Genomic DNA, 25,663 nt, shown 5'->3' with positions numbered 1-25,663 from the left:
AAAAACTTACAGGCGTGTTTAAAAAATTGTTTTATTTACATGACACTTAAATTCATTAACAAATGCATTCAATAACAATCTATTTTTGTTCATCAGTTCTACATGCATGTGCAAAAGTCATACAAAATAAGCTTTGTATTGTGGCAATCACAAGTTTCCTTCCCAACTTGCATTCTGGCTTTTAAATTACAAAAAGTACACGGACCCGACCAGTGCAGATATTTCAGTGATTAATAAAGTCTAACTGTTGTAGTCGGTTCCATTAAGTGAGCTCCTAAAATGCTGCACCACATAGTCGTGATAGTAGGCCATAATACATAGAGGTTGTCCAAGAATAATGGAAGCCCACACGATTATGTTGCCCATTCGGGGGCCCAAACGTTTCTCAATATTCTTTGATATGGCCGAGAGGGGAATCTGACCCATCATGCCCATAAAGGCCCAGATTTTGTAGGTTTGCAGGGGAACAGAGACCTGACAAAGAATTAAAATAATATTTTATGTTGAAACTTAGTGAAATTTATATTTACCAAATATTCATGGAAGAAGGCACTAAAGAGGAACACAATGGTAGACGCCTGTCGTGAGGAGTAGCCCATTTGGACAACTGGGATATAAAGATGACGGACACACCACCTGTGAACTGGCATGTTCCAGGTCCTCCAAAACGTGTCAATATTATTGGCGTTCCACCAATCACAGTAAAAGTTGCGATCTGCAAAGTTCAGGAGTTCACCCACCGCGTTCAGAAAAGAGTGGAACATGAGGTAGAAGAAGCACAGCCAGCACAGGTGATTGGGTAACTAAAAAAAATATATTATTTTCAAACTGAAATTTTTAAAATAGTTATCTACTAACCGCCAATTTTAAAAGTCGCTCTGTGGCCAAGGCCACATCCATGTTGGAAAACGGAATAAGAGAGTTGCGCACCGAGGGAATTATCCACTGCTGGAACAAAGCCATCACCACATTTACGCCAATCACAACCTCCAACAAACGCTTGAGCAAAAAGCGTTTGCGCACGCGCGAAGTTCGTGGGAAATTCAATTCATAGCAGAGTGTTGGAGCACACAGGAAGTAAAGGAGATCCCTGTAGGTAAGATTATCCGGATACTGCACCAACTTTGCAACGTCCTCGTCCTCTTCACCGTCATTTAGAACCCCATTTTCTAAGCCACAGTTAGTTAGAATTTTCTATAACAGATAGGATCACTTCTTTACTTACTCAGTTCAGCCAATGTTATGCTGGGTCGACGCTCTCGGGTATTCTTTTGGTAGTATGTTTGGCGGCACCACATGTTGGTCTGCACATAGGACCAGAGTTTCAGGAACAATACAGAGTAGAAGAAGCAAACAGTTGAAGCGCCCACTAAAGAATTAAGAAGGTTTGTACCAATCTTTTCATATTTTTAAAATTTCCTTACTTAAACTGAAGGCATGTCCCTTGAGGTGAATGGTGACTACCGGCAGGCAAACAAGAACCACAATGTTTACTATTTGGATGAAGATTCCTAAGCCCTCGGCAATGATTTCCTATAAAGATAGTTAAAACAAAATTATATTCAAATATAGGCTGTTTAACAAAATCAAATTTAAATTCGTAAACTATCGATAGCTAGAAACGGCAAGAGCTCCCGTCGCTAAGCCATCACTAAGTAATCGATACCGAAATCCACGCTAAGTTCCATCCGCAGATCCGCAACCATTGTGCGAAAAGTGTTTTGTGATTTCATTTGATGTTGAAAAGTTGAGAGGAAACAGCCGCAAGTGATATTATTTAAAGCGATTAAGACCCCGAATTAAAGCATACTCGAAATGGAAGTCACCGAGGCGAATTTACAGCTTCTGGCCGGTTATTTGCAGCAGACGCTGAGCGCCGATCCAAATGTCCGCCGACCGGGTGAGTGTGTCTGTGGGAATGCGTGTGCTCACGGCACTCACACAGCTGCACATGCGTGCAGGCATGCTATTGTGTGCGTGCGCGGGAAATGATTTTTGGCGACGCTTAAAAGAAATACGGTTTTCTTTAAAACCTTTTGAGGATATTTTTTCGAATTGCAGTCTTACGCAAGATTGTAAAACTCATTAAATACACCGGACTTTTCTTATCTTGAAATGACAATACCCAAGCTTAATATGTGCAAATATATGTGGTTTAAATTAAAAGTTCTTATCTCCAAAGCCACTTATGTAAAGTTTAATCTTAAAATTTTTGAATCCTTCAATTGTAAAGGAACCCTTAAACTTCTTATAAACCCTTACTTTCTCTACCCCATCAACAGCCGAAAAACTTTTGGAGTCCACGGAACTACAGCAGAATTACCCAATATTACTCCTAAACCTCATAGACAAAGCGCAAATGGACATGACAACGAGGGTGGCAGGCGCCATCGCCTTTAAGAACTATGTGAAAAGGAACTGGGCCGCTCACCTGGACAGCGATGGACCGGATCGCATCCACGAAAGTGATAGGAACACAATCAAGACCCTAATCGTAACGCTAATGCTCCACTCCCCGGTGGCATTGCAAAAACAATTGAGCGACGCTGTCAGTATCATTGGCAAGCATGATTTCCCGAAAAAATGGCCGCAGCTCATAGACGAGATGGTGGAGAGGTTTGCTTCCGGCGATTTCAATGTGATCAATGGCGTTTTGCAAACCGCACATTCGCTGTTCAAGCGCTATCGCTATGAGTTCAAGTCACAGGATCTTTGGGAAGAGATCAAATTCGTGCTGGATCGCATGGCTAAGCCCCTTACAGACCTGCTTCAGGCCACTATGCAACTGACCAAGGTGCACGAGAATAATGCCGAAGCTCTGAAGGTCATCTACGGGTCCCTGGTGCTGGTGAACAAGGTGTTCTTTTCGCTGAACTCCCAGGATTTGCCCGAGTTCTTCGAGGACAACATGAACACCTGGATGGGAGCGTTTATTCAGCAGCTTGCCGCTGATGTGCCATCGCTTCGCACTGGCGACGATGAGGATGCGGGTGTGCTGGAGCATCTGCGTGCGCAGGTCTGCGAGAATATTTGCCTATACGCCAAAAAGTATGACGAGGAATTCAAGCCCTTCATGGAGCAATTTGTGACCGCAGTCTGGGAGTTGCTGGTCAAAACCAGTCTGCAAACTAAATACGATGCGGTAAGTTGACCAAAATATTCTACGATTCACTTAATTAATCATTTTCATTTTTATTATTCCACAGTTGGTTTCCCATGCGCTACAATTTTTGTCCGTGGTGGCTGAGCGTAAGCACTATCATAGCATTTTCGAAAACCCAGAGATTTTGGCCCAGATCTGCGATAAAGTTGTCATTCCCAATCTGGACATTCGGCCATCAGATGAAGAAATCTTCGAGGACAGTCCCGAAGAGTATATTCGCAGGGACATTGAAGGCTCTGACATTGATACCCGGCGAAGAGCGGCCTGTGATCTGGTGAAAACTCTATCCATCAACTTTGAGCAAAAGATCTTCGGCATCTTTGGTCAATATCTGGAGATATTGTTGACCAAGTACAAGGAGAATCCAGTCGCCAATTGGCGTTCCAAGGACACGGCTATTTATCTAGTTACATCGTGGGCATCTCGAGGTGGAACTCAGAAGCATGGCATCACACAGACTTCTGAGTTGGTCCCACTGCCAGAATTTTGTGCCCAGCAGATTATACCCGAACTGGAGAGACCCAATAGTGAGTTGAAACGTAAGAAAAACTCATTGAAATTCTAATTTCTGTTTTGCTTTGCAGTCAACGAAATACCCGTACTCAAGGCAGCTGCCATTAAGTACGTAATGGTGTTCCGCAGCATTTTGGGTCCGCAGGTCTTGGCCAATTGTCTTCCGCAGCTCATTAGACATCTTACCGCCGAAAGTCAAGTGGTTCATAGCTATGCTGCTTGTTCCGTGGAGAAGATCCTAACCATGCGCGATGCCAGCAATGCGATTGTGTTTGGTCCTCAAGTGCTGGCACCCCACGCCACACAACTCATCAGCGGATTGTTTGGCACTCTCTCGCTGCAAGGATCCGGGGAGAATGAGTACGTTATGAAAGGTAGGTTTGTGAAACAACTTATATATTTTTGTTGAGTAAAAAAACCACTTTCTTTTAGCCATCATGCGCAGTTTCTCGGTTTTGCAAGCGGCTTCTATGCCATTTATGGGAGTTGCTCTTCCCCGTCTCACCGAAATTCTTACCCAGGTGGCCAAGAATCCTTCACGCCCACACTTTAACCACTATTTGTTTGAGACGCTGGCTCTCTCTATAAAGTAAGGATGTCAGCTGGGTCTTCAAGAATCTGTTGCTAACTCAACTCCATTTGCAGAATTGTTTGCCAGGCTGATGCGTCTGCCGTGAGCTCTTTTGAGGAAGCGCTGTTCCCCGTTTTCCAAGGCATCTTACAGCAGGATATTGTCGAATTTATGCCATACGTTTTTCAGATGCTTTCTGTGCTTCTGGAAGTGCGCGAGGCCTCTGGTTCCATACCGGAACCTTATTGGGCCTTGTTCCCATGTTTGTTGTCTCCAGCTCTTTGGGACCGAACGGGCAACGTAACACCCTTGATTCGGCTTATTTCAGCTTTCATTAAGCAAGGCTCACCACAGATTCAAGCCTTGGGCAAATTGGTAAGTAGTATAATAGTACGAAATCACAGGTTTAATATAACTTAAATTATATTTTGTTGCAGAGTGGAATTCTCGGAATCTTCCAGAAAATGATTGCCTCCAAAGCTAACGACCACGAAGGCTTTTATTTGCTCCAGAATCTCCTTTCCTACTATCCAGCCGCAGAAATACAACCCACTCTTCGCCAGATCTTTGGACTGCTCTTCCAGCGACTGTCCCTCTCCAAGACGGCCAAGTATATCAACGGCATTATCGTCTTCTTCAGCTTCTATGTGATCAAGTACAGTGGCAGCGAGCTAGTTCAGTTGATAGATGAAATTCAGCCGGGTATGTTTGGTATGTTGCTCGATCGCGTCTTTATCCCCGATATGGGAAAAGTTATCAAGGAGCAGGAACGCAAAATGGTAGCTGTGGGTGTCACGAAGCTCCTCACTGAGACGCCAGAAGTGCTGCAGCAACAGTACGGAGCTTTCTGGCCACGCTTGCTTCATTCTCTTATCGATCTTTTTGAGCGACCACCTGAGAAACTCGAATTAGGAGGAGAGTCTTTAGGAGTTGCCGAGGATCCCGATGCGGGCTATCAAGTGGCCTTTGCCCAACTAACCCATGCCCAGCCTACCCAGCATGATCACTTGGCCGAAATCGTTGATGCACGCCAATTCCTGGCCAACTCGCTTTCTAAGTTTGCGCAATCGAAGGCAGGAGAGTTCTCAACTTTGCTGTCGCCCCTGGAGCCGGAATACAAACAAGTGCTGCAAAAATATAGTGATCAGCATGCCGTACGCATTGCCTAAAGAAATAGAATCACTCGGACATTATTTATCGCAATCAAACCTCGCCATACATTCGCAACACCTATCTATATACACACACTTGATCACTCATTGCCCGGTTTATTGTCATTGATTTTTTGTATCTTATGTACCATATGTAAGTCTTGTAAACAATAAAAAGTTATGTTTTTAAAATACGACTTGTTTTTGCATTGCGGCTAAATGAAAAAGAATTTAATTTCAACTTATTTCACAACGTTTTAAATGAGTGAAACACATATAACACTTTTCTCCCAAAGTAACAACTCCTTCGTTGTTAGAAACTTCAACAAATTTACTTAAATATTCCTAAATTGTGTGGCAACTTGAGATTTACAAATTTAGAATATTAGTTTAGTTGAAAACAGATAAACCATGTTGAGGCTAATGTCGTTATTCAAGACGCGATCGAAAAAATTTGGCGTTAGATGCTATCAAAGTAAGTACTCACCATGGCAAGGCCTTTTTCCACAGCCAAACAGAGGGAAATGTGAACCAAGGAATCTGAAGAAGATTTTGATTTAATGGTCAAGAAAGTATGTTGGTAATTCTTTTGAATTCGGATACTTACAAATGCTGAGGATTAGGGCATTGTGGCCCTCGCCTTCATTGTGACCGCTAATGAAAAGAACCAATCCAGGGGATTAATGCGTATTCCATACCTAAGAAATAGGATATATTTTGTTTAAATTTTGTTTGAAGCCTAGATTTTCTAGGTATTTACTTGAGCAGATTCTCCAGACCCAAGCGCAAACCTCCAATGCAAAGCAGTAGAAAACCCCAGTTTACCAGACCTGTAAAATTGGTAAATCCGGAGCTCCAAGAGAACAGAGAGTCTCTTGGTCGATGGATTCTACAAAGGAAGAAGTTCTTTATTCACTTTTCAATAGGTTATTTTTGGTTACTGACGGTCTGCCGGGTTGAGCCCTCCTCTGTTTTTCCTCTTTATTGGAAATTTCCTCGGCGCGTGTCACACTTTGGGTCCTCCTATATCTTAGCTTCTTTTCAGACCCATTGGTTCCATTTCCATTTTCATCTTTATCTAACACCTTTCGGTACTGCCGCAGATCGATGGGATTGCCGTGTTGATCGAAGAGGTTTTGGGTTGACTTGCGGTTCCTCAGACTGCTAAGATTGTGTTCTGTAGCAGAAGCTGATCTTCTCAAGCGCTTCATGATTCCCACACCTCCGGATCCGCCATTCTTGGTCGGTTCTTGTTTTCCGGCTCCCTTATCTTGGGGATCTTTGTTGGTGGTCATGTCGTTCTAACAGTCCCTCTCTATAAAGAAATTTCAATTTATGGTGATTAGTTTTTGCTTATCGCACATTCTTTTGCAATTAAAATTGGTATACGAAGATAAGATTTGTTTTGTTATCCGTTATAAAAGTTGAAGTACTTTTAATTTGACACAAAAATAACTCAGATTGGAATTAAAGAGGCTTTAATCAGTAATGGGTTAACGAATCTTGTAATCCATTCAAGTACTTGCTGTAATTAAATAATACTCAAAACTTTGTATATAAAAACTTGTCATTGTTAACGAATAAAAAGCTCTTAAACAAGTCATAACAAATTTAAATATGAGTACTAAGATTTCTACGCGAGACGCACCCGAAGCAATTTCCGCAGTTATTGCGGTCAAAGTTCGCCTGACTTTGTGATTACTGATTAGGTAATCAGATACCGATTTGCATAGACATTGAACCCAGCAAATGATAATGTGGTTAGGTTGTCTGAATTATAACCCAACAGCATCTCACTTGAGTCGTGTAAAACCAGTTGCAAAGTTGCTATGATCGTACTTGACACTAACTTAAGATCGCATGTCAACTGGATGATACCAAATAGCAGGGTGTTATAAGCATTAAGCTGATAAGCATCGTTATTATTTTAATTTCACTCGCTGCCCTTGGGAAACCCTTGTTCAATTTCTTTTTTATTACCCCTGCAAATCCCTATTTTTTAATATTTAAGATTCTAGTTTGAGATTCGCAAACACGTAACTTGTTTATGTCATAAAACGAGTGGCAAGGTACGATTGGGAAATTGTTAGTTCAGCAGTTCTTAAAATGTATTATTTAGTATAATATATAAAAACAATACTATGACGAAATTTGAGGTTATCTGTAGAAATTATTTCTTGAGTAACAACAACTACGTCACTTTATGGCGGCAACAATTTTACCTAATAGTTTTATTTGAGTATTTTCGTGATACCTTGTTTATTTCACATCAAAGTTCGATTACTATCGCTTCGTATCGCCTAAGTACATAAAAAGCAATTTAAAGTCATTCTACAATACGTTTTAAAACTATTAATTTTATTAACTTTGTTTTTAATATGTGTTAAATTTTTTTTTTTTTTTTTTTTTTTTTTTGAGGAATTTAATTTAAGGACATTGTTTCTTTCGTGAGTGCAGTCTATAGTTAGTATTTCATTGGCAACAATCACAACATTTTACAAAATTATTCAGAGCGTTGAACTGATTGATCTTACTGCAACTGTTAATTTACTTCGAGTGCAGAACGATTTAAGTCGAGTCACCGTGACGCAACGTCATTCAGAACTCGAAGTCGAATCCCGTCATGGCTCATCAACCAAATGATGAGTAATTACCAGGCTTTGGAGAATGGAGCAGTACGAGATGATATGCAGAGCTCCAAGAGATTCAGCAAAACATGTATATTAAAATATGTACAGTGGATCTTGCCACAGAAATAAATTCGAGTTAAGGGATCATAAAAAAAAAACAAAAAACAAATCGAATTAAAAGGGTTTAGAATGTCGAGTTCACAAAAAGTGTCGCACTATTATCTTGACCGCTGCTGTTTGAATAAATATGTGCACACATATATAACCCGCATGTGGCAAGGAGAACCGAACCTGAGTTGAATTGCCGCTGCGGTTTGACGATTAGTTTGTTGAACTTTCGGTTTATATTTAAACCGTTTAAGGTGGGGGTGATCAGATGCACAGATATAATTGGTATGTTCATTCACCCAGTGCTCACTGTCGACTTATAAAATGCACTCCTCAATTAATGTACATAGCCTAGAGCGACCTTAACATTTTCAAAATACATATTCCAGACACTTGTACTCTACTTGCTCGAATAATTAGCTCCGAAACCGGTTGTCGCTTTATAAGGAAAGAACTTCCCGTAGCAGCGCTAAAAGTAGGTCAGTAACTCAAACGAATTCATCAATCCGAGTGTAGAGCGTCTCCCAATCGACCGACTATTGATAAAGGTTATCAATGCTGCGGTTCATAAGCTCGGGAGTTGCATAAGCCCCTCGTTATCATGTTGCCAGGGTAGACATGTCTGGCTGGGCCATTGGCAATCAAAATTTCCTTGCCCCTTACAATGTAAAGCGGATGCAAACAAACTACATTCGATAAGTTTATAAGTAAATATAGTTTTTTTTTAAAACATTTCTATTTGTGGTTTTGGTGAATTGTTAGTATTTTATGGAAGCTTTTCGTTTGTATTTGGAATCCTAGCTAATGCTTCACCATAGATTTTTATGGGTTTTTCTATATCTTTTATTTAATTGGTATGCCTAGCCAAAAAACATGTTTGTAATACAAACACACTTATATATGTACATATGTACATATGTACTCTTTATAGATATGAGTATTTCAGTTTTATAAATTCTAATAAAAGCGTAGAAAAGTTTGATTATAGTCCAAAACAAAGAGGGAAAAGACACGAAAATTCGCCGGCTGCTTTCTGACAATTAGGAAACAACAATACTGTTATCAGCGGAGTCTGACTTTTGACGTGCCAGTGATAATTTCTAAATGGAATTGAATGGAATGTATTCTTCCAGCACAGAAACACTTTCTTTCTCTCTTATTCTTCAGTTGGCACATTTTATCTCTGATCAGAAATACTCTCTGTTTGGGTTTAGCTGAAACCGGTTTTTTGGCATAGAAGTTTGTTTGGTTTTTGTTTAGTTTTTACTGTTTGGCTTTTTCTGATTAGTGGGTACGACGCCACATTTCGGAAATGTTTTTTTTTTCTGTTTCAGGCCGTCGCATTGCCCGGATCAAGGTTATATAGACATCGAGCAAATATATGCACAGACATTCACACATTTAGCTATATAGGCATTATCACCGGTCATTAAAATCAAGGGGAAGCGGAGATAGTTTCACTAAATTATGATTGCCGTACTAAACCTAAATTACTTAGGTACTGTATTGGAATAAATACGATTTATTGGTTTTTTTTTTTTATCAGCTGGCTGCCGTTATCATTAAGTTAAGTTAAGGCGCCTTAATGGGCTTTGAGTCACTAAATCACTCTGCACGTGTTTATCACTTGTTGCTTTTGCCTTCTTTCGGTGGCAAAAACAAAAACACATTTCAACTGATTTCGCAAATCTTCTTTAACTTTGTTTAAGTTCATTACTCCGCTGTCATTAACTCCAAACAAAAACGAAAGTAGGAAAGAGAACGAAGATCGCTTAGGAAGCGTAAACAAAACACACAAAAACCGTCACTTTATCTTGATTAAGTTTCTAGCACTTCTGCCGCTGTGAACTTTTACCGTCTTTTGATGTTTGTTGTTGGTAAATAATTTATTTATTACTGAGCTTCACACCTTGCGCACAATTTAATCCAATTGCCGAATTGTTGTTTCTTCCAACAAGAACAGATATGTTGTCACGTACTGGAAGCGATATCTTTTACCGTAACCGAACGATTCGACGACAAGTTCTCAACTGGCGCCTGGAAAAGCCAATGGAAGTAAACAACGCTAAGCGATAGGTAGGGCATCAGTGGTGACAGAATTCCAGCGGGAAATAAACATTAAACTATAAAAGTTGGCCTTCTCTGTATTTTTAAGTAAGATAACTACTTCTTGATTTGTTGCTTGTTTTATGTAAAATAATTTTCAATTGGTTTTTGCCAGCACTGTTTTTGTCATCGCTATCGATTTGAGAGCGATCGATATTCACTGAAAGATCTTTTGGCGGATGTTTGAACTTTTAAAACTCAAATACTTATGTGTTACTGGTTAAGAAATCTTTCTAAGTATTGTGATTACTAGATTATAAAAATATTATAAATCATAATGGTATCGGTTTTATCCACAATGGACCCAACTTAGTTAAGTGAGATTAGTTACTTTAACATATTTTAAAAATGTACTTACTTTTCCAGTGAACGTACAAATAAGTTTAGAAATGTAAAATACACGAGCAACAGGTGGCGCTTTCAGCTGATCTCCAACTTAGATGGCGCCACAGATTTTCTTTAGACTTTTGCATTTATTTATCAATTATTGCACACTTAACAACTAAAAAACGTAAGAAAATTTCAATAATTTAATGCTTAATTACACAACGAAAACTCTTTGCTCGAATTATATTGGGTATAGAACGCAGTCACATTGTGACGCCAGCAGGGCCTACCAACTAACAACAAATAAATACAGATTCAATTAAAGCTGACTTATGTACAAGAACGTATTAGGCGTGAGAAAAAGTTTCTGATAGATTTGGTATAGAGCGCAGTTTAAGAAAAATGCTTATCTTGGGCTAATGCTGCTGCTGCCGCCTTTCCTCGATCTCACCGTCGTCTTCGTCCAGACCCTCGATTAGATCCTCCAGGTCGTCATCTCCATCGTCCACATCATCCACGAATTGATCGATTCGCTTGAGCAAATTGTGTGACTGATCAGCCTCCTCATCCTCCTCGTCCTCCAGTTCACCATCAGCGGTGGTTTCGTCACCTTCCTCCAGCGCCTCCTCTTCATCATCAGCGTATTCTATAATATCGCTGGTGGTGACCCCGTCTTTAATCCGTGACTCTGGCAATTGATCATAGTCAAAGACTTGACGCGTTGCCCGTGGCGGTGTCTCAGTGGAAATCGGTGACCCTGCATCCTCGTCAGCTTCATCATCTTTATGGGTGTCATCTGCGAGGAGGCTCTCTATGCTCCCCGCCTTACTGGAAATCCTCGGTTCCGGTTGTTGGGGCAGCAACTTGGTACTAACTGGCTTCAGCACGGTGCTCGCGGTGGAAGTGACCAGTGGAGGTGACCCAGTGGATGAGGCTATTTCATGAGCATCGGCAAACATGTTGTCCAATAAGCTCAGCAGATCGTTAACCCCACTTGAAGGTTCTGGCTTCAATTCTACTGGGATCAAGGGAGTAGCACTGCTAATGGATGTCTTCGTTGTGGTTGCCTTTGTGGTTTTCACCGTGGTGGTTGCTGTAGGCTTGGTGGTACTGCTAACTGGAGCTTTAGTAGTGCTATAAACCGGAGATTTATTCGGAACCTTTGTGGTTGAAGGTTTCATGGTCGTTGTGGTTGTCGTAGTTGTCGTTGTCATCGGAGTGGTTTTCGTGTGCAAATGTTTCACCTGATAGGACTCGACGGTTCCTCTCTTCTCGTTGGGATCTGCTATCCTGACAACCGGTTCCCTCTTCGAGATAACCGGCACTATTTTCGGACTGTGCGGATCCAATTCGTTCTGGCCATAGGTCTTGACCTTGGAGTGACCCTCGATGATGAGGTACATGGGTCCCAGGAGCGGTTTCGGTGGCTGCTTGTAGTGGGAGAAAAGCGAGTCGGTGGTGGGTTCACTCCGGGCAGGAGCCACTGTGGGTCGCTGGGCCAGATTGCTCGTCTGGGGGATCAGCAATCGATTACTGGTCGTCGTTGTGGTTCGTTGATAAATGGGCAAAGTGGTCGATGTCGAGGTCGAAGGAGTGGTTCCCAAAGTGGTTGTGCCTGTGACCAACATGGGCTTGAATCCGGAGTTACTTGTTTGCGGAGTGGGTGTGATGAAGATCTCCGGCTGGGGCTCCTGTCTGGTGGCCACAGTGGGCACTGCTATGGTGGGTGGTCCGGGTACAAAGGTCACTGGAGCATAAGTAAATGGTGGTCGGGTGGTGCTTATGCCAAAACCAACTGGTGGCAGTGGATGATGTGGCTTACTCGTTCCCATCAGATACTTGGTTGCTGGCATTGTGGGCTTAACCTTCGGCTTGGAGGTAACCACAACCTCTTTTTGGAGCAGTTCATGCAACCAGGGTTTCCTCAGTCCTGCCTTCGAGCCACTTTGGTGTCCTGGCAGCGAATTGGGCGAGTAACTCACTGATTGCTGGTGTAGGGGCCTCGAGTAGCTAAAGGTGTGCATTGACTCCTGCAGATGTGGATCCGAGTAACTCAATCGATGTGGTGGCATACTGGTTATCCAGGGAGTGGAAGAGGACATAGAGGTGTGATGACCCATCGAGGGTTGGTGGTAGATCACCGAGGAAGTCATCGAATGTTTGGGCGTCGGGGAACTCATGTGGTTGAGACTCATGTAAGAGGTGGGTGCTCCCGTGGCCATCATACTGTGCCTGTATTCCAAATGAGGAACGGAGGATCCGCTTGATTTCATCATCATCATGGGTGGTGGCATCAAGTGGGTGTGCGGCATGTGCTGCATTGGAATGTGTTGGCTTTGTTGTGGCATTTGTGGGCTATGTTGCTGTTGGGTGGGAGCATAGTAGCTCCTCCGAATGGCTGCATATTTAGCCTGCTGTTGCTGTTGCTGCTGTTGCTGATGTTGATGGTGGTGTTGGTTCAATCCCACTGGTGGATAGGAATGGGAGTGAGGCACCCTCACCCGTTCACTTGATACACCCAGTAGCAACACCTCACTCTTCGTTTTGTTGCGAAGAACCTCCGGAGGTAGCTCCTTTTTCCTGGCCTCCGAATTACTCTGACCCGTGCTGTTGTTCTCCGCCCAGTAGCGAACTCTTTCCAAGGCCGGCGGACTGTAGTCGTAGGTGGGATCCTTTTGCAGGGGATCGCCGTGTCCAAGTGGTCGCCACTCGTTGTTGTTGTTCGGATCCAGTCGTGGGACTATGGAAAAGAAAAGATGCCGGGTTAGGTGATTGAGTGCCGTATCAATTTACTTTTACATGTGCAGCTTTAATTGCCCCCCAAATTGCCGGCAGGCATCTAAGTTGCAGATCCAGCTTGGAGGTAGCCATGGCCACAGCCGAATCATAACTCGTTAAAGTGTTAACAAATGTTTTTGTCCCGTCACTTGGCCAAGTCGGCATCCTGGTTGGTTAAGGCGAGGGAAGATTGGGATTTAAATATGAACTACCGATAAAAGATTTGAGTCTCCAGCTTGTAAAGATTGCCATCTCATAACTATTAATACAGTAAGAGTCTCAAAATGAGGACAAAATTTCCCATTACTCCTTGAACAACCCTCGTGTCTATCTAACTTCAATCGCTTTGAACAGTTTTTGCATAAATTGATTTTAATGCCTGCGGACAGTGTGCAAGATTGCAGCTCCACTCGATTGAACCCGACGAAGCTTCAGTCTCGACTTCAGGCCTGGATGAGCCGTTTAGCCCCCCGCCATGTGGCTCCTAATTAAGCCAAAGTCAGAGGCCAAGCCGCCAAAAAAAAAGAAGTCGGTGATCCCCAACGCCCACCTGGCAGCCAACACTTCAGGGCTCAACCGTCTCCGTCGGCAGGCGTTGATCAGTGGGGGCCACGACCATGGCAATCAACACTGCAAACAGACAGACAGTCAGCCAGACACAAAGTCGCATTACATCCACTCGGGTCGACTTCGACTTCGGTTTGGGTTTGGGTTGGCTTGGCTTTGCTTGATTGACTGATCAACGGACTGAGGAAAAATAAATGGCAGAGGCGGCGAAGGCGACGACTGCGAATGCGGAGGCCTGATAAATTATTAGCTAAAACCAGACAAATCGCTTTCCATTTGAGCGGTGGCAAAGGCATGCGGAGCTATAAGCTCCCAGCTCCCAGCTCCCAGCGATTCAACGTGAGGACATGCACTTGGCACAAGCGGAAATGGCCACTCATGCATCTTGATCTTCTAGCAATTGGCTTTTAATACGCTTACCAAAAAGGCTACACATTTTTCAAACTCAGCTTTATTATAGCGTTAATAGGTATCTTACTTAAATCGAAAATTGCTTGAGAAATGGGTGGAGTCCAGGTTTGGATTACTTTCTGCTAGCCGCCGCAAAAAATTAAAAAATTATCACATAAACAACAGAGATCAATTAACTATCAGTAACTGAAAAATGTTAAGAGGTACCACTTTAAATTCTGATGAAAATTTTAGAAATTAGGTGTTCTGATAGTACTGCTTTGGGTCACCTTTTTGATATTTTCAGTGCAGTTCGTTTCAGACCCCAATTACAAATGTTATGAGGTATTGGATGAAAATTGTCAAAATTATGGGCTGTGGACCTTCAGTTTTGGGGGTACATTCTGCAAATCACTGAAAAACTTTGAAAATTCTGACATGAACAGGGGTCAAAAAATTGACCTCCGATAAACGGGAAATTTGGAATGCAGTTTTTTTCAGTATCCATTTACAAACGTTTGGAGTTATGCCACTTTAAAATCGGATCACCATTTTAGAAGTTAAGGGTTCTAATGTTTCCGCTTTGGGTTACCTTATTGTCGAAAATCAGAAATTTAAATTCAGATATATATTAATAATCGAAAATGTGTACTGGTATGCCTATTTGAAATTGGATTAATATCTAGATAGTGTATTTAGAGCATCGACTAGACCAGCCCTTCCTTAGTCATAATGGGTGGGCGCTCTGCTCAGAGTGAGCTACCCACTGTAGCTGACTTTTCCCGGAGCCACGCCAATCCCACCCAATCGGGCACATGCATCTGAATCCCATTTATCCTTGCATAATTGCCTGTGACCACGAAACAATGTTGCCAGACGATTTTCACTTTCATTCGCATTAAAATGCCTCGCATGATTGCGTTCAAAATTGTTTGATCTCCTAATGCTGGCCATTAAAATAGTGCCCACTCTCCGCACCCGAGCACCCAATTATGTTGGCGAAACAAAATCAAAGTGCAAATCTTTCATATTTTTCATTTCGCTGCGGTTGTTGTTCGCTCACCTGTTGTCGCGCCAAGCGTCAGAGTCGCCTCATCCTGACTGCCGTTCGTCTTCGTCTCCAAAGTCTGCGACTGCGTCTGCGATGTGGATGCGGTTGTGGATGTGGCTGTTGCTGTGGCTGCTGCTGTGGATGTGGATGATTGAGCCAAAACCTCGACCACTTGCCCGGAGGTGAATCCGAGGAGCAGGAGGTGGAGCAGACCAAGTATCGTAACCAAATCGCGGCTCTTGTGGCGTTCACTAATCATCGTGTTGCTCGGTTCGTTGATCGGTCTCTCGGGTTGTCTAGTTTATTTTTTTTTTTCTTTCTCGTCTTATCTGGAATTTGTTTAAATTGTTCAGTTTCGGTTATGACTGCGCTGATGATTTAATAGCTAACATCGATTGTGTCCGACGAACTCGATCTGTGCAATTTGCAGCCACCGCAATTGATTCTTAGATATTGGATAACGGACGTGAATGAGGAAGTTTGGCGGCTGTTGCATTCGACTCACTTAACAGGTTGTTATCCAGATTGCTAGCCAGTTAATTAAGAGTGGCCGTAAAATTCAGGTAGCCTTTTAGTTGTGATCATAAAATAAAATGCAAGTTTAATATTAACGGAAGAGTTGGGAAAATTACCCTTTCACTTAGCTTGCTTTATTAATGAAAAGGTAGTAAATTATATGTTGATTTTACAAATCAGATTTTGACGAGGGTTGTTTTGGTTATTGCGTAAGGAAGCAAGGCAGGAAACTAAGGACTTAGGACATGAACTGAGAAATTAGTGGCTATAATAGATTTTAAAATCAATAAATAAATATATAGATATCTAACCCCTGATTGCAATTTGATAATCCTTCACTTAGATTAAACTCCCATTATTTATGCACCAAACAAAGTTTCGGGTTGTTGTAAAAGGCTCTTCCTGCCCACAAAAAACTTCCCGAATCGAAAAGATTGATACGATTAATTCATAATTTATGGCATTATGCGGCAGAGGGCAAACTGACAACGTGACTGACCAGAAGACTCCCCGAAGACCGAAGACCGAAGACCGGAGACCGAAGATCGGCGATCAGAAGACGCAGACGACCTGGGTGGGCGGCGGCTCTTCTCCTTTCGGCTTTCTTTCTTCTGCACTTCCTCTCGAAGAAATATCCTAAGGGCTTCTTATCATCATCTCCCTCCCCAGTTGCATGTCATCTTTGTCTCTGTTTTTTTTTTTTGTTTTTTTGCGAATATTTCTTTTTGACTTGCGCTTGCCGGCGAATTCGTTCCCATCGAAAGTGAAACCTGTGCTTTTTGATCATAAAAGAAAATTTGCATTTATTTTGCAGCAGCCTTACGGGTTTCTTGTTGTTGCCGGCTTGCTGTTACGCTTGTTGCTGTTGCTGTTGTTGTTGTTGTTGTTGCAACTCGCTCGGCGGCAATCGTAAAAATTAACTTGATTACTACACGCATAAATAAAGCCATTAAATGGCAAACATCTTGCTATGGCGGCAATTAAAATCAAATAAAATTCGCCGACGGTCAAGAAAAGTGGGAGGGGTGATGATGGCCTTGCAATTGAATATAATTTGATTCGGTCAACTTTTTGAGCACAAATTTTCCAAGTATTGCCACTAATGATGGACACAATTTCCCCCAATTTTCCACAGTTTCCTCCATCGAATTGGTTTGCTTTTTTTATGGCATTTTAGTCTAACTTGTTTCGACGCTCTCGTTTCGTGTGAGTTATTTAATTGTCTTTATTGTCTTACATTGCATTTGCATAATCTGTTTAATTAGGCATAATTTCTGTGTGGTTTCATTTTATTGGCTTTACATGACAAGTGAAATGTGTTGGTTGCTAAGTGAGTGTTGGAGTTAAGTATAATGATATTATCGGATATGTAAATTATGAGCTTTTATACAATCATTGCTATTTAATTTTTTTAAATTGTCAAGCTAATAATGTGAAAAAAACATAATTTTTACTGCCTGGTATTAAATAATATTTTGGTTTATATAAATACAAAAGTTTTATATGAAGAAATACAATACTACCAATACTAATTTCAGGATATTTCAATAAATTGTTGTGTCGAATTAAAATTTAGTTCCGGGCTCTGCTTTTTATGACAGCTTCAATAAAGCTGGAGTTGTATCATAAAATGCTTGTCACTTTATATTTTTCCTTTCAACAAGTTTAAGGATTTTTGTATGAAATCGCTTAGGCGCTAAGCCATAACACTTGCTGCGATAAAACTAGCCCGATTTATTCCGCAACTTTCGAGTAATTCACGGGCCTTCGACCCCTTCGACTGCAATGGATCGAGCAACCCACGCGGTGTCAAAATTATATGAACGCATCAACTGGATGGCCCCCTATCATAAATGCATTCCAAGCACTTTCGATCGGTGTGTCTTAAGAGCCGGCACTCAGTCACTCAAACGCTGCCCACAACATCAAAACCCAAAAGGCTCCACCGAGATCGAAAGACACCAGAGACATGGAGACATGGAGATGGAGTGAGAGATGCACTCGAAGCGACAGCTGTTAAGTGGACGACTAAGCCAATGTGCGTTAAGAAAAAAAAAAGGCTACAAAAAGCCGATGAGCAAGCAAACAGACCAATAAATAGACAAACAACCGAAGCACAGACCAAATATCTATTCAAGTGCGCGACACTTTTTATGCCAGCCGCAGTAAACAGTAAACCAGAGACAAGAGACCAGCAACTATCAACTAGCAACCTGCAACCTGCAGCAGCAGCAACAGCAACACGAGCAACAAGAAACTGGCGCACAGAGATGCATACCAACATGGCAGCGTATTAGCCAAAGACAAATACTAATTGCAGCCAAAGCAGCTGCCAACAGAAGCAACTGCAACTGCCGCGGCGGCAACATTAGCAGCAAACCTCGGCAACATCGGCTGCTACATCAGCAACATCAACAACAGATGCATCAGCATCAACAGTTGCAGTTGCACTTGCAGCTTCAGCTTTTTGTTGCCGGCAGTTAATTTCATTTAAAGAATGTCATCTTCACTTTAAGTGAAAGATAAATGCGCCGAGTGGCCCGGGAGTGCCTGGAAAATCAAGTGGCTGCCCTTTCTCTCCTTGCATTGATTCGGCTCTTTCATTCTGTACACACGGCGTATGAGTGATGTCCGTTGGTTTGTTTGCTTGTCCATCTGCTGTTGGCATATGCGCACCGGCTTAAACGCCATCGAGAGTGTCTTAATTCTTTGCGCAAAGCTGCAAGATCGTAAAACATTCGATTTCGCTGGCGAAGAAAGGTGGAATTTATGTGCCGCATCCGCAGCCATGGATTATACCATTGAAAACCGAGAGTTGATTGATGGAAAATGCGTGAAAAATATCATATAACACAAATCGTGAGCAAGTCTTGCAGGCGAAATGTTTTTAATGGTGTTCTTGAAGATCGATATGATATCTTATGTATCTTTTAGCCCATACGAAAACCATAACAATTTTAAATACAAGTAAAACTTTATTTACTGATCCAGCAATCTGTTTAACGATCGAATGCATCCTTTAGTGAACACTTAATTTTCACAAATTAACGTAGCTCTTAAAAGGATGTTAAACTATTTAAACCCATTAAAATGGTAATAGGTTATAAGTTTTAAGGATACTTGCACACAATGAACTAATAATTAAAGGTTATTATTATTCAAAACGAAGTAACCTTTTGTAATTTATTTACTTTTAGAATTTGTGTTCTTTTACTTATTCAATTCAACTTCTTCATTCTTTCACTTTCACAAGCTTACACAATCTAAACAGGATCTTACATCACCTTATTTTTCCGGCCAATTGGCTTACCATTCAATGCTACTGCAACCAAAACAAATATTTTCACAATTTTGCTGGTAAAGCGTTTTTATAATCTCTATGATTTTTTCCAATCCTTTTCAGTAGGCGAATGTTGGCCAACTAATTTGCAGTCATTTCCTTGCCGACAATTGTCACAAATCAATAATCAAACACAAAGCCAGTCGGCCAGACAGCGAGGCTGGCCAGAAGACATTTCATTTGGTTTCATTCAGTAAATTTCACTTTTAAACGACCAGCGCGACCGACCGATGAAGATAGCAGCTCTTCGAATCGAGCTTCTGCCGCCGAAACCGACAGACACATTCGCACGGCCTCGGGTTTTGGGACAAAACCTGCGATCTTTATGGAGGAGCCAAGAGTTTCAAGGGGCTTCAGGTTTTTTTTTTTGTTAGTAGCTTTGCTGTGCTCCGCCACTGCTAGCCAGTGCATCCGTTTCAAAACGCGTCCGTTTGTTAACTGATTTCGCGCGGTCTTGGCCAAAACTCAAATTCGAAACTGTTAAAAGCGGCAGAGTCGTCGACGCAGACGGCGGCGGCAAAACTGAGATTGCAGGTACAACGAACCAGCTGAAAAGCAATGCCTGCACTTGTCTTCGCGTTGTTGCTGCCGTCGCAACGCTTTTGACCAACGCTTTTGGCCAAATCGAATCCATAAACACACGCGTCGCAGTCGCAGTCGCAGTCGCAGTTTACTGCGCAGCCGGCTTCTTCTCCAAAGTTGTCGTCTTTTCGCTTTTGTTGCCGCCTGTTTGACGATGGTTGTTGTCGTTGTTTAGAGGCAGACTCACTTTTCACTACCTGCAACATGTTGCCGGTAGAATTTTGAAAAAAGATGATCTGTTTTCCTGCTGAAGGTTGAGGGAATGTTTATCTAAGTTCCCAAAACCGATTAAAGACTTAAAATCTTTTTTAAAATCATAAATTTTTAACAATATTATATGTGGCCACATCAATAAGTTTTTTTTTGGTAGTGTTCCAAATCTTATATAGTTGGTATAAAATGGAAAGTCTTTACTAATTAGCAATTGACAATGATCTTTACTTGGCTGAAAACAAAGAATTTTTGTATTCAGCTTTCTTGTGCTTTCGCTTTTTGCCACCACCTGTTGCATAAAAACCGAAAATCTTTTGGCAAAATAAATTTCTACCGGCGACCAAGAAATCGTAAAATATGTTAAGAGCTTTGGGCAGCAAAAACAATTGGCAATCGTCATGACATGACTGGCTGTCAATTGGCGTTGCTGTTGCTGCTGGGCGTGTGCGTAGTTGAGGGGCAGATGAGAGTTAGCCGACGGACATGCATACGAAACTCGTCAGTCCAACAAACCAAAAAAAATCAAAGAAAATAACAACGGCAGCGGAAAGATTATGCTGTCGTTTTGGCCACAAAGCCCCCTTTGTCCCCTTTTCTTTCGACCACCAGTAGGTAGGTGTCAATTAAGGCGCAATGTTGCAAAAGCCTCGAACAAAAAACGTTAGGCAAATCAAAAGACTCTGGCAACGAACTTGACACATGACTTTCACAACCTAGAATGGCGAAACATGTAAATATCCATACGCACACCTAAATATCTATGGTTACAGAATATCAAATGTTTCACAATTATTCCACTTTCTTTTTAAGTTTTTTGGAAGACGATAGCCACAAGTAAATACAAATTGAATGAATCGCACATGCAGAAAACAACTGCGTTAAATAAAAACAGAAACAGATTATTACCAATAATTTTAAGATAAATCAATGTTTTACTTATTTCAACAATTTGTAGTCAATAAAACTAAATTAATCTCCCAAGTTAGTTAATCTCCCCACGGTAATTTGCTTCCCTCCTTTCCCTCCATTAAATCTAAATCACCAATTGAATTTCCTCAGTCAGTTGGTCATTTGGCCAGGCTCGTTAACTTGTTTCTGTAGCTCCGACTGGCAAGGCCATCTCGCCATCTCCGAGAGCCACATGGAGGAGAGCCCAACTCCCCCGCCAGCGAGCTGGAGCCCCCTTAATTAGCGCAAGTGTTGCATGCAACCAGGTTGCATGTGGCCAGAGCCAGAGCCAAACCCAAAGCTATCTGGCAGCCCACTCAGCCGTGTAAATTGTATCAATAAATTTATTGATTTCAACTGTTGCCGCTGACTTGTTTAATATTTTGCGACGATTTATGTTGCAGGCATGCAAATTTTAGTATTTATTTGCTTTGTCGGTGCACCAGAGGAACCGGCATGGGCAAATGGGGTATGGGGATGGCGACCAAGATGACGCGGCTCTGGCTTTAATGAACATGTCGTCTCCGCCGTGTCGTCGCACTCGGGAAAGAGTCATCAAAAGACACACGCATGGCAAATTTGTGTGCTCCGGCTGTCAGCTCTTGTCGCTCGGACTCCTCTTGCCCCAAATCTCCTTGTGGTATCACACTATAAATAATAGTCAAGTCCTTATTTAAATCATTTAAAAAATTATTTTATATTATGAAGTTTTAGGAAGCTTCCAAGTTTTTAAAAAAGTTAATGGAATTGCAACGAGTCGGGCTTAAGAAATTATTCAATTAATCAAGATCTCAAAACTCGGCTTTTTTATTTTAAAAATTCTTTGACATTTTAATAGGTGTACTTCTTCACATTATAAGGATTTGCATATATATTTTGTCAAGTGAATTTAATTTTTCTTGTATCCAAAAAATTGTATTAAATTAGTCTGTTCAGGTTTAATTGTAACTAATTTGTACAAGTGCACCTCTGATCCTGCTCGTGTTCGTGTAGTTTAATGACAGAAATTAGGCAACCTTTCACTGGCACATAATTTCACCCACATACACGCACACCCGCACACTCGCACACACTTGACTTATACAGAGACACTTCCGGCACTCGGCGAGAGTTGGTTTGTTTTCTCATTTTCGGCTTTTATGTTTCGGTTTCTGGGGTTTTTGGTGTGTCTGCACACCCATAGAACACTTTCGTTCATTGGCCAACCCAAAAGCGCGCCTCGCACATATTTTTATCGCTTTGCATTTGGGGTTAGGGCAATTTCTACGGCCATCGACTTGCCACCAGCCACTTGCACCGCCTGCCATGCATGCTAAATCAGGTGAAAAGCGCCGCTGAACGCGAAGACGTCGCCCGGTGCATTGCTAATTAGATAAACAAATTTTTGTTTTTCGCTTCGTTGGGTCGCACCGTCAAGAGTCGCCAACAGAAGCGGACGTTCGCCGCTGGACATTGTTGCACGCACTCGAGTTATTGAAAAGTGAAATAAGCCGACGAAGATGGCAGCTTTGGGTGCCAAAAAAAAAAAAAAAAAAAATCGAATTCCCAATGCTCTTTTACCAGAAAAGATACAAAAAAGAAAATCATACAAAAAAGGATTAAGTCTGATATGTTTAAATATTAAATGGTATGTTGTTAAGAGATTATAAAATAGGTGAAATAATCTTAACCAAATTATTATGCAAACGTTTAAATACATTCTGAAAAGGGTACTTTATATACTTACTTTATTATAAAGGTGACTTTATTTTGAATGACAATTCTCTTAGAATCGTTAAAAGGTCTTCGATTTCACTCTGCTGATTAAGTAGCAGCAATCGTCAAAGTGAGGCTACCCATTGAGCAGCAGGTACTTCGGTGATAAATACACAAACAGTCCGGTGCTTAGTTTCTAAAAAGAAAGTGAAATTCGAATGCGGACAGAACGAAGCGCAAAGAGCGCGGCCCAGCCAGCTCCCAACTTGGTCAAAACTTGGCCAGGACCAGGCCAATAAGACGGCAACAGCATTAGTTGCAACAAAAAAAAAAAAAAAAAAACAAATAAATAAAATAAAAATCAAATACAAAACACAACAAATACAAGGCGAATAAAACCTGACTGAGCTGCAACAAACGGCAGCGAGTCATTCACAAGTTGTGATGCTAAGCAAATATGACTAATTATGGAGGAACTGACGCACTAAACAGCGCCACATAATGCGCCCGTCGTCTCGGTTTCGACGTAGATGGTCCACGGAGATGGCCCGGACCACGGACCGGTTAATGGCGGCCAAAACCAAAACCAAAGCCAAAGCCAAAACCAAAACCAACACCCGCAATTTCGCCAGTTCGTGGAAAAGCGATCGATTGTATGAATGAAATGCGTTTTACGCGACAAACTAGACACCGATCGCCACTGCTCGTTGTGCACTGCAAAAATTAAATGCTTGTTGGTAAAAAATATATTTCAAATCACAATTATTAAATAATAGTTTTAAGAAATTTGGGAGAAAATTAAAAATAATTCCTTATGATCGAATTGAGTTCAAACTTAATTGAAAATTAATTTCTTATAATCGAATTGAGTTCAAACTTAATTGAAAATTGATTTCTTATAATCGAATTGAGTTCAAACTCATTTTATCTTTGTGGTATTTCTTCTATGGTTTATAAAAATAAGTACAACATCTATATAATACTTAGTATATAAGAACATTTTTATAATTAAAATTTTTTTTCGAATTTAAGCACTTCATTCTTCCCAGTGCAGTTTTCTCTATACGAGATGAGTAATACAGCACTCTTCACTCCCCAGATCGCCTGCCCACTGGTCGTGCCTCACGCTGCAAGTTGGACGACAGCCAAAGCCGATTCGGATTCGTTGGCGGCGATCTTGGAGACTCCAGCATGTGGCGACCCCGCCCCCGCCAGCTGCACATCAATAGGTTTCCCTCCGGCGATGTCGATTCAAGGTCAATACAGAAGGGCGAGGGAGAGTGGGTGGCGGATGAGGGGGCAACACTGCGCTGGGGCATCGCTCCCGTCAGTCTGATGGCGGATGACTTTGCTGCCGCTTTGAGTGTCCTGCCGGAGAACCACCACCGCATCGTGTCCTGCGTGGCTGCCTACCAGTCACATGCCCTCGCCTTCGCGGATCGCCATCAGGTGGAGAACGTGTACACCAGCTTCGAGGATTTGGCGAGGTGTCCGAATGTCGGTGAGTTTTGATTAGTATTAATGGCCTCTTTTTTGGAACACAAACATTGGCTTACATGGCGTATGAGTAATTAAATTATAGTTCAGTTTTTCGAACTCATTTGTTTAATTGTGGCAGCACTTTAATTCTCTTAAGGAGGAATTAAGTTATTAGGTTAAGTAAATATTAAGTATTACTAATTAATGTTTAATAGAGATTCTCATAAACCAACTTAGAGATTCCAATAAATCTAACAATTAAATTACTATAAAATTATTAATTTTGGAACACAATCTTTAAACCTCCTACTTACTAATCGTTTTGTTGAAGCTCAGACGTTGTGTACATCTCTCCGCTGAATCCGCAACACTCGGAGCTCTGCCACTTGATGCTGAATCACGACAAGCACGTCCTGTGCGAAAAACCGCTCTGCATGACGGAGGAGCAGGTGACCAAGCTGCTGGAAAAGGCGCGGGCACGGGGCCTCTTCCTCATGGAGGGAATGTGGCCAAGGTGTGTGCCCGCCTACCATTACCTGCGCCACCAGATCCTGCGGAATCGCCTCGGGGAACTGCAGCAAGTGCACTGCACTCTGGGATTGCCCGTCTCGCAAGGGTAAGATCTCTTCATATGGTTTAGACCTACTCATAATCTCGTAAATCCTCAGGAGACTTGGACTTTATGGTGGTGTGACCAATGACTTCGGTGTCTATGGAATGCAACTGGCGTTGTGGGTGTTTCGGGAGGTGCCACGTTGCCTCAAGGTCAGCGGAAGGGTCAACTCACATAACGTGGATGTGACCGCTGAGATCGAACTTTGCTTCACTCGTGGAAAAAGGGCCTTTATCCAGGTCAGCGCGGAAAAGAAGCTCAGCAACCAGGCTGTAATTCAGGGAAAAACTGGATCCATTAAGGTAAGTTATTCCAAATATAATCTTTGATTTAATATAAATTATTTTCATAGATGAACAACTACTGGTGTCCCACACGTTTGATAACCGAGGAGGTGGACTATGAGTTTCCGCTTCCTGGTGGCGACCAGATGCCACCCACCCACTACCACAATCGATTGGGAATGTGCTACGAGGCCGAGGAGGTGAGGAACTGCATCCTGAAGGGCAGCCACGAAAGTGACGACTTCAGTCACAATGAGAGTCTGCTCCTGGCGAACCTAATGGACACCATTCACGCGGAACTGGGAGTTGGAGAGTTTGCTCATCGCGAGAAGGTTCCGGATTTGCAGAAAGAGATCGAAAGTGTTCAGGATGAAGTTGAGGATCCCGAGGAGCTGGCCAGTGAAACGTGTCGTGTGGTGCAGGATGTAATTACCAGTGAAGTCATCGAATCCAAGGAGCAGGAGGAAACTGTTCCAGCCAGATCGAAGGTCGTTGATGCCCCTTAAAAAGGGGGCGTGGCAAAATGGTGTCTGTGTAGTCTTTGTCAGAATGCAAATCAGATGGTATGACTATCTATATTAAATAAAATTAAAATGTATTGACTAAGGAAAAATTAAATAAAGAAACTTTTATGTGTT

General features: G+C 41.9%; 4 protein-coding genes across 7 annotated transcripts; 2 read left to right on the top strand and 2 right to left on the bottom strand.

The window, feature by feature from the left end:
• Nucleotides 1-13: 13 nt before the first annotated feature.
• LOC108098249 (diacylglycerol O-acyltransferase 1) lies at nucleotides 14-10,178 on the bottom strand. The gene is given in 11 exon segments (XM_043209320.1): nucleotides 14-474; nucleotides 531-803; nucleotides 859-1,169; nucleotides 1,226-1,369; nucleotides 1,425-1,533; nucleotides 5,886-5,938; nucleotides 6,006-6,062; nucleotides 6,065-6,096; nucleotides 6,159-6,287; nucleotides 6,344-6,711; nucleotides 10,046-10,178. Coding segments are annotated over 10 exon segments (1,692 nt in total). The 5' UTR covers nucleotides 6,694-6,711; nucleotides 10,046-10,178; the 3' UTR covers nucleotides 14-240.
• On the top strand, nucleotides 1,673-5,592 carry LOC108098246 (exportin-2). The gene is made up of 7 exons (XM_017201035.2): nucleotides 1,673-1,900; nucleotides 2,283-3,142; nucleotides 3,207-3,690; nucleotides 3,748-4,050; nucleotides 4,109-4,265; nucleotides 4,322-4,622; nucleotides 4,685-5,592. Exons 1-7 carry the CDS (start codon nucleotides 1,816-1,818, stop codon nucleotides 5,414-5,416), a joined length of 2,922 nt encoding a protein of 973 aa, XP_017056524.1. The 5' UTR covers nucleotides 1,673-1,815; the 3' UTR covers nucleotides 5,417-5,592.
• LOC108098250 (trans-1,2-dihydrobenzene-1,2-diol dehydrogenase) lies at nucleotides 5,694-25,663 on the top strand. The gene is made up of 5 exons (XM_017201041.2): nucleotides 5,694-5,873; nucleotides 23,749-24,150; nucleotides 24,465-24,744; nucleotides 24,797-25,043; nucleotides 25,094-25,663. Exons 1-5 carry the CDS (start codon nucleotides 5,810-5,812, stop codon nucleotides 25,529-25,531), a joined length of 1,431 nt encoding a protein of 476 aa, XP_017056530.1. The 5' UTR covers nucleotides 5,694-5,809; the 3' UTR covers nucleotides 25,532-25,663.
• Nucleotides 10,696-19,662, bottom strand: LOC108098247 (mucin-6). Of its 4 annotated transcripts, XM_017201037.2 has the most exons (4): nucleotides 19,156-19,662; nucleotides 15,746-15,923; nucleotides 15,368-15,684; nucleotides 10,696-13,309 (listed from the first exon to the last, which is right to left on the bottom strand). In XM_017201037.2, exons 3-4 carry the CDS (start codon nucleotides 15,612-15,614, stop codon nucleotides 10,986-10,988), a joined length of 2,571 nt encoding a protein of 856 aa, XP_017056526.2. In that variant the 5' UTR covers nucleotides 15,615-15,684; nucleotides 15,746-15,923; nucleotides 19,156-19,662; the 3' UTR covers nucleotides 10,696-10,985. The 4 variants fall into 4 exon arrangements, with proteins under 4 accessions (XP_017056526.2, XP_017056527.2, XP_017056525.2 ...); XM_017201038.2 differs by lacking the exon at nucleotides 15,746-15,923 and having other exon boundaries at nucleotides 19,151-19,662; XM_017201036.2 differs by lacking the exon at nucleotides 15,746-15,923.

This window comes from Drosophila ficusphila, unplaced genomic scaffold, assembly GCF_018152265.1.
Source record: "Drosophila ficusphila isolate 14025-0441.05 unplaced genomic scaffold, ASM1815226v1 contig_797, whole genome shotgun sequence".
Classification (NCBI taxonomy): domain Eukaryota; kingdom Metazoa; phylum Arthropoda; class Insecta; order Diptera; family Drosophilidae; genus Drosophila; species Drosophila ficusphila.
Note: the sequence above shows the minus strand (reverse complement) of the source record. Positions and strands in the feature narration are given on the sequence as shown.

Coding starts and splice junctions, on each gene's coding strand:
- LOC108098250 (XM_017201041.2), top strand. CDS start 5,810: ATGTTGAGGCTAATGTCGTTATTCAAGACGCGATCGAAAAAATTTGGC. Junction 5,874..23,748: donor TGGCGTTAGATGCTATCAAA/GTAAGTACTCAC, acceptor TTCACTCCCCAG/ATCGCCTGCCCACTGGTCGT. Junction 24,151..24,464: donor GGCGAGGTGTCCGAATGTCG/GTGAGTTTTGAT, acceptor GTTGAAGCTCAG/ACGTTGTGTACATCTCTCCG.
- LOC108098247 (XM_017201038.2), bottom strand. CDS start 15,614: ATGATTAGTGAACGCCACAAGAGCCGCGATTTGGTTACGATACTTGGT. Junction 13,310..15,367: donor GACGCTTGGCGCGACAACAG/GTGAGCGAACAA, acceptor TCTTTTCCATAG/TCCCACGACTGGATCCGAAC.
- LOC108098246 (XM_017201035.2), top strand. CDS start 1,816: ATGGAAGTCACCGAGGCGAATTTACAGCTTCTGGCCGGTTATTTGCAG. Junction 1,901..2,282: donor TCCAAATGTCCGCCGACCGG/GTGAGTGTGTCT, acceptor CCCCATCAACAG/CCGAAAAACTTTTGGAGTCC. Junction 3,143..3,206: donor TGCAAACTAAATACGATGCG/GTAAGTTGACCA, acceptor ATTATTCCACAG/TTGGTTTCCCATGCGCTACA.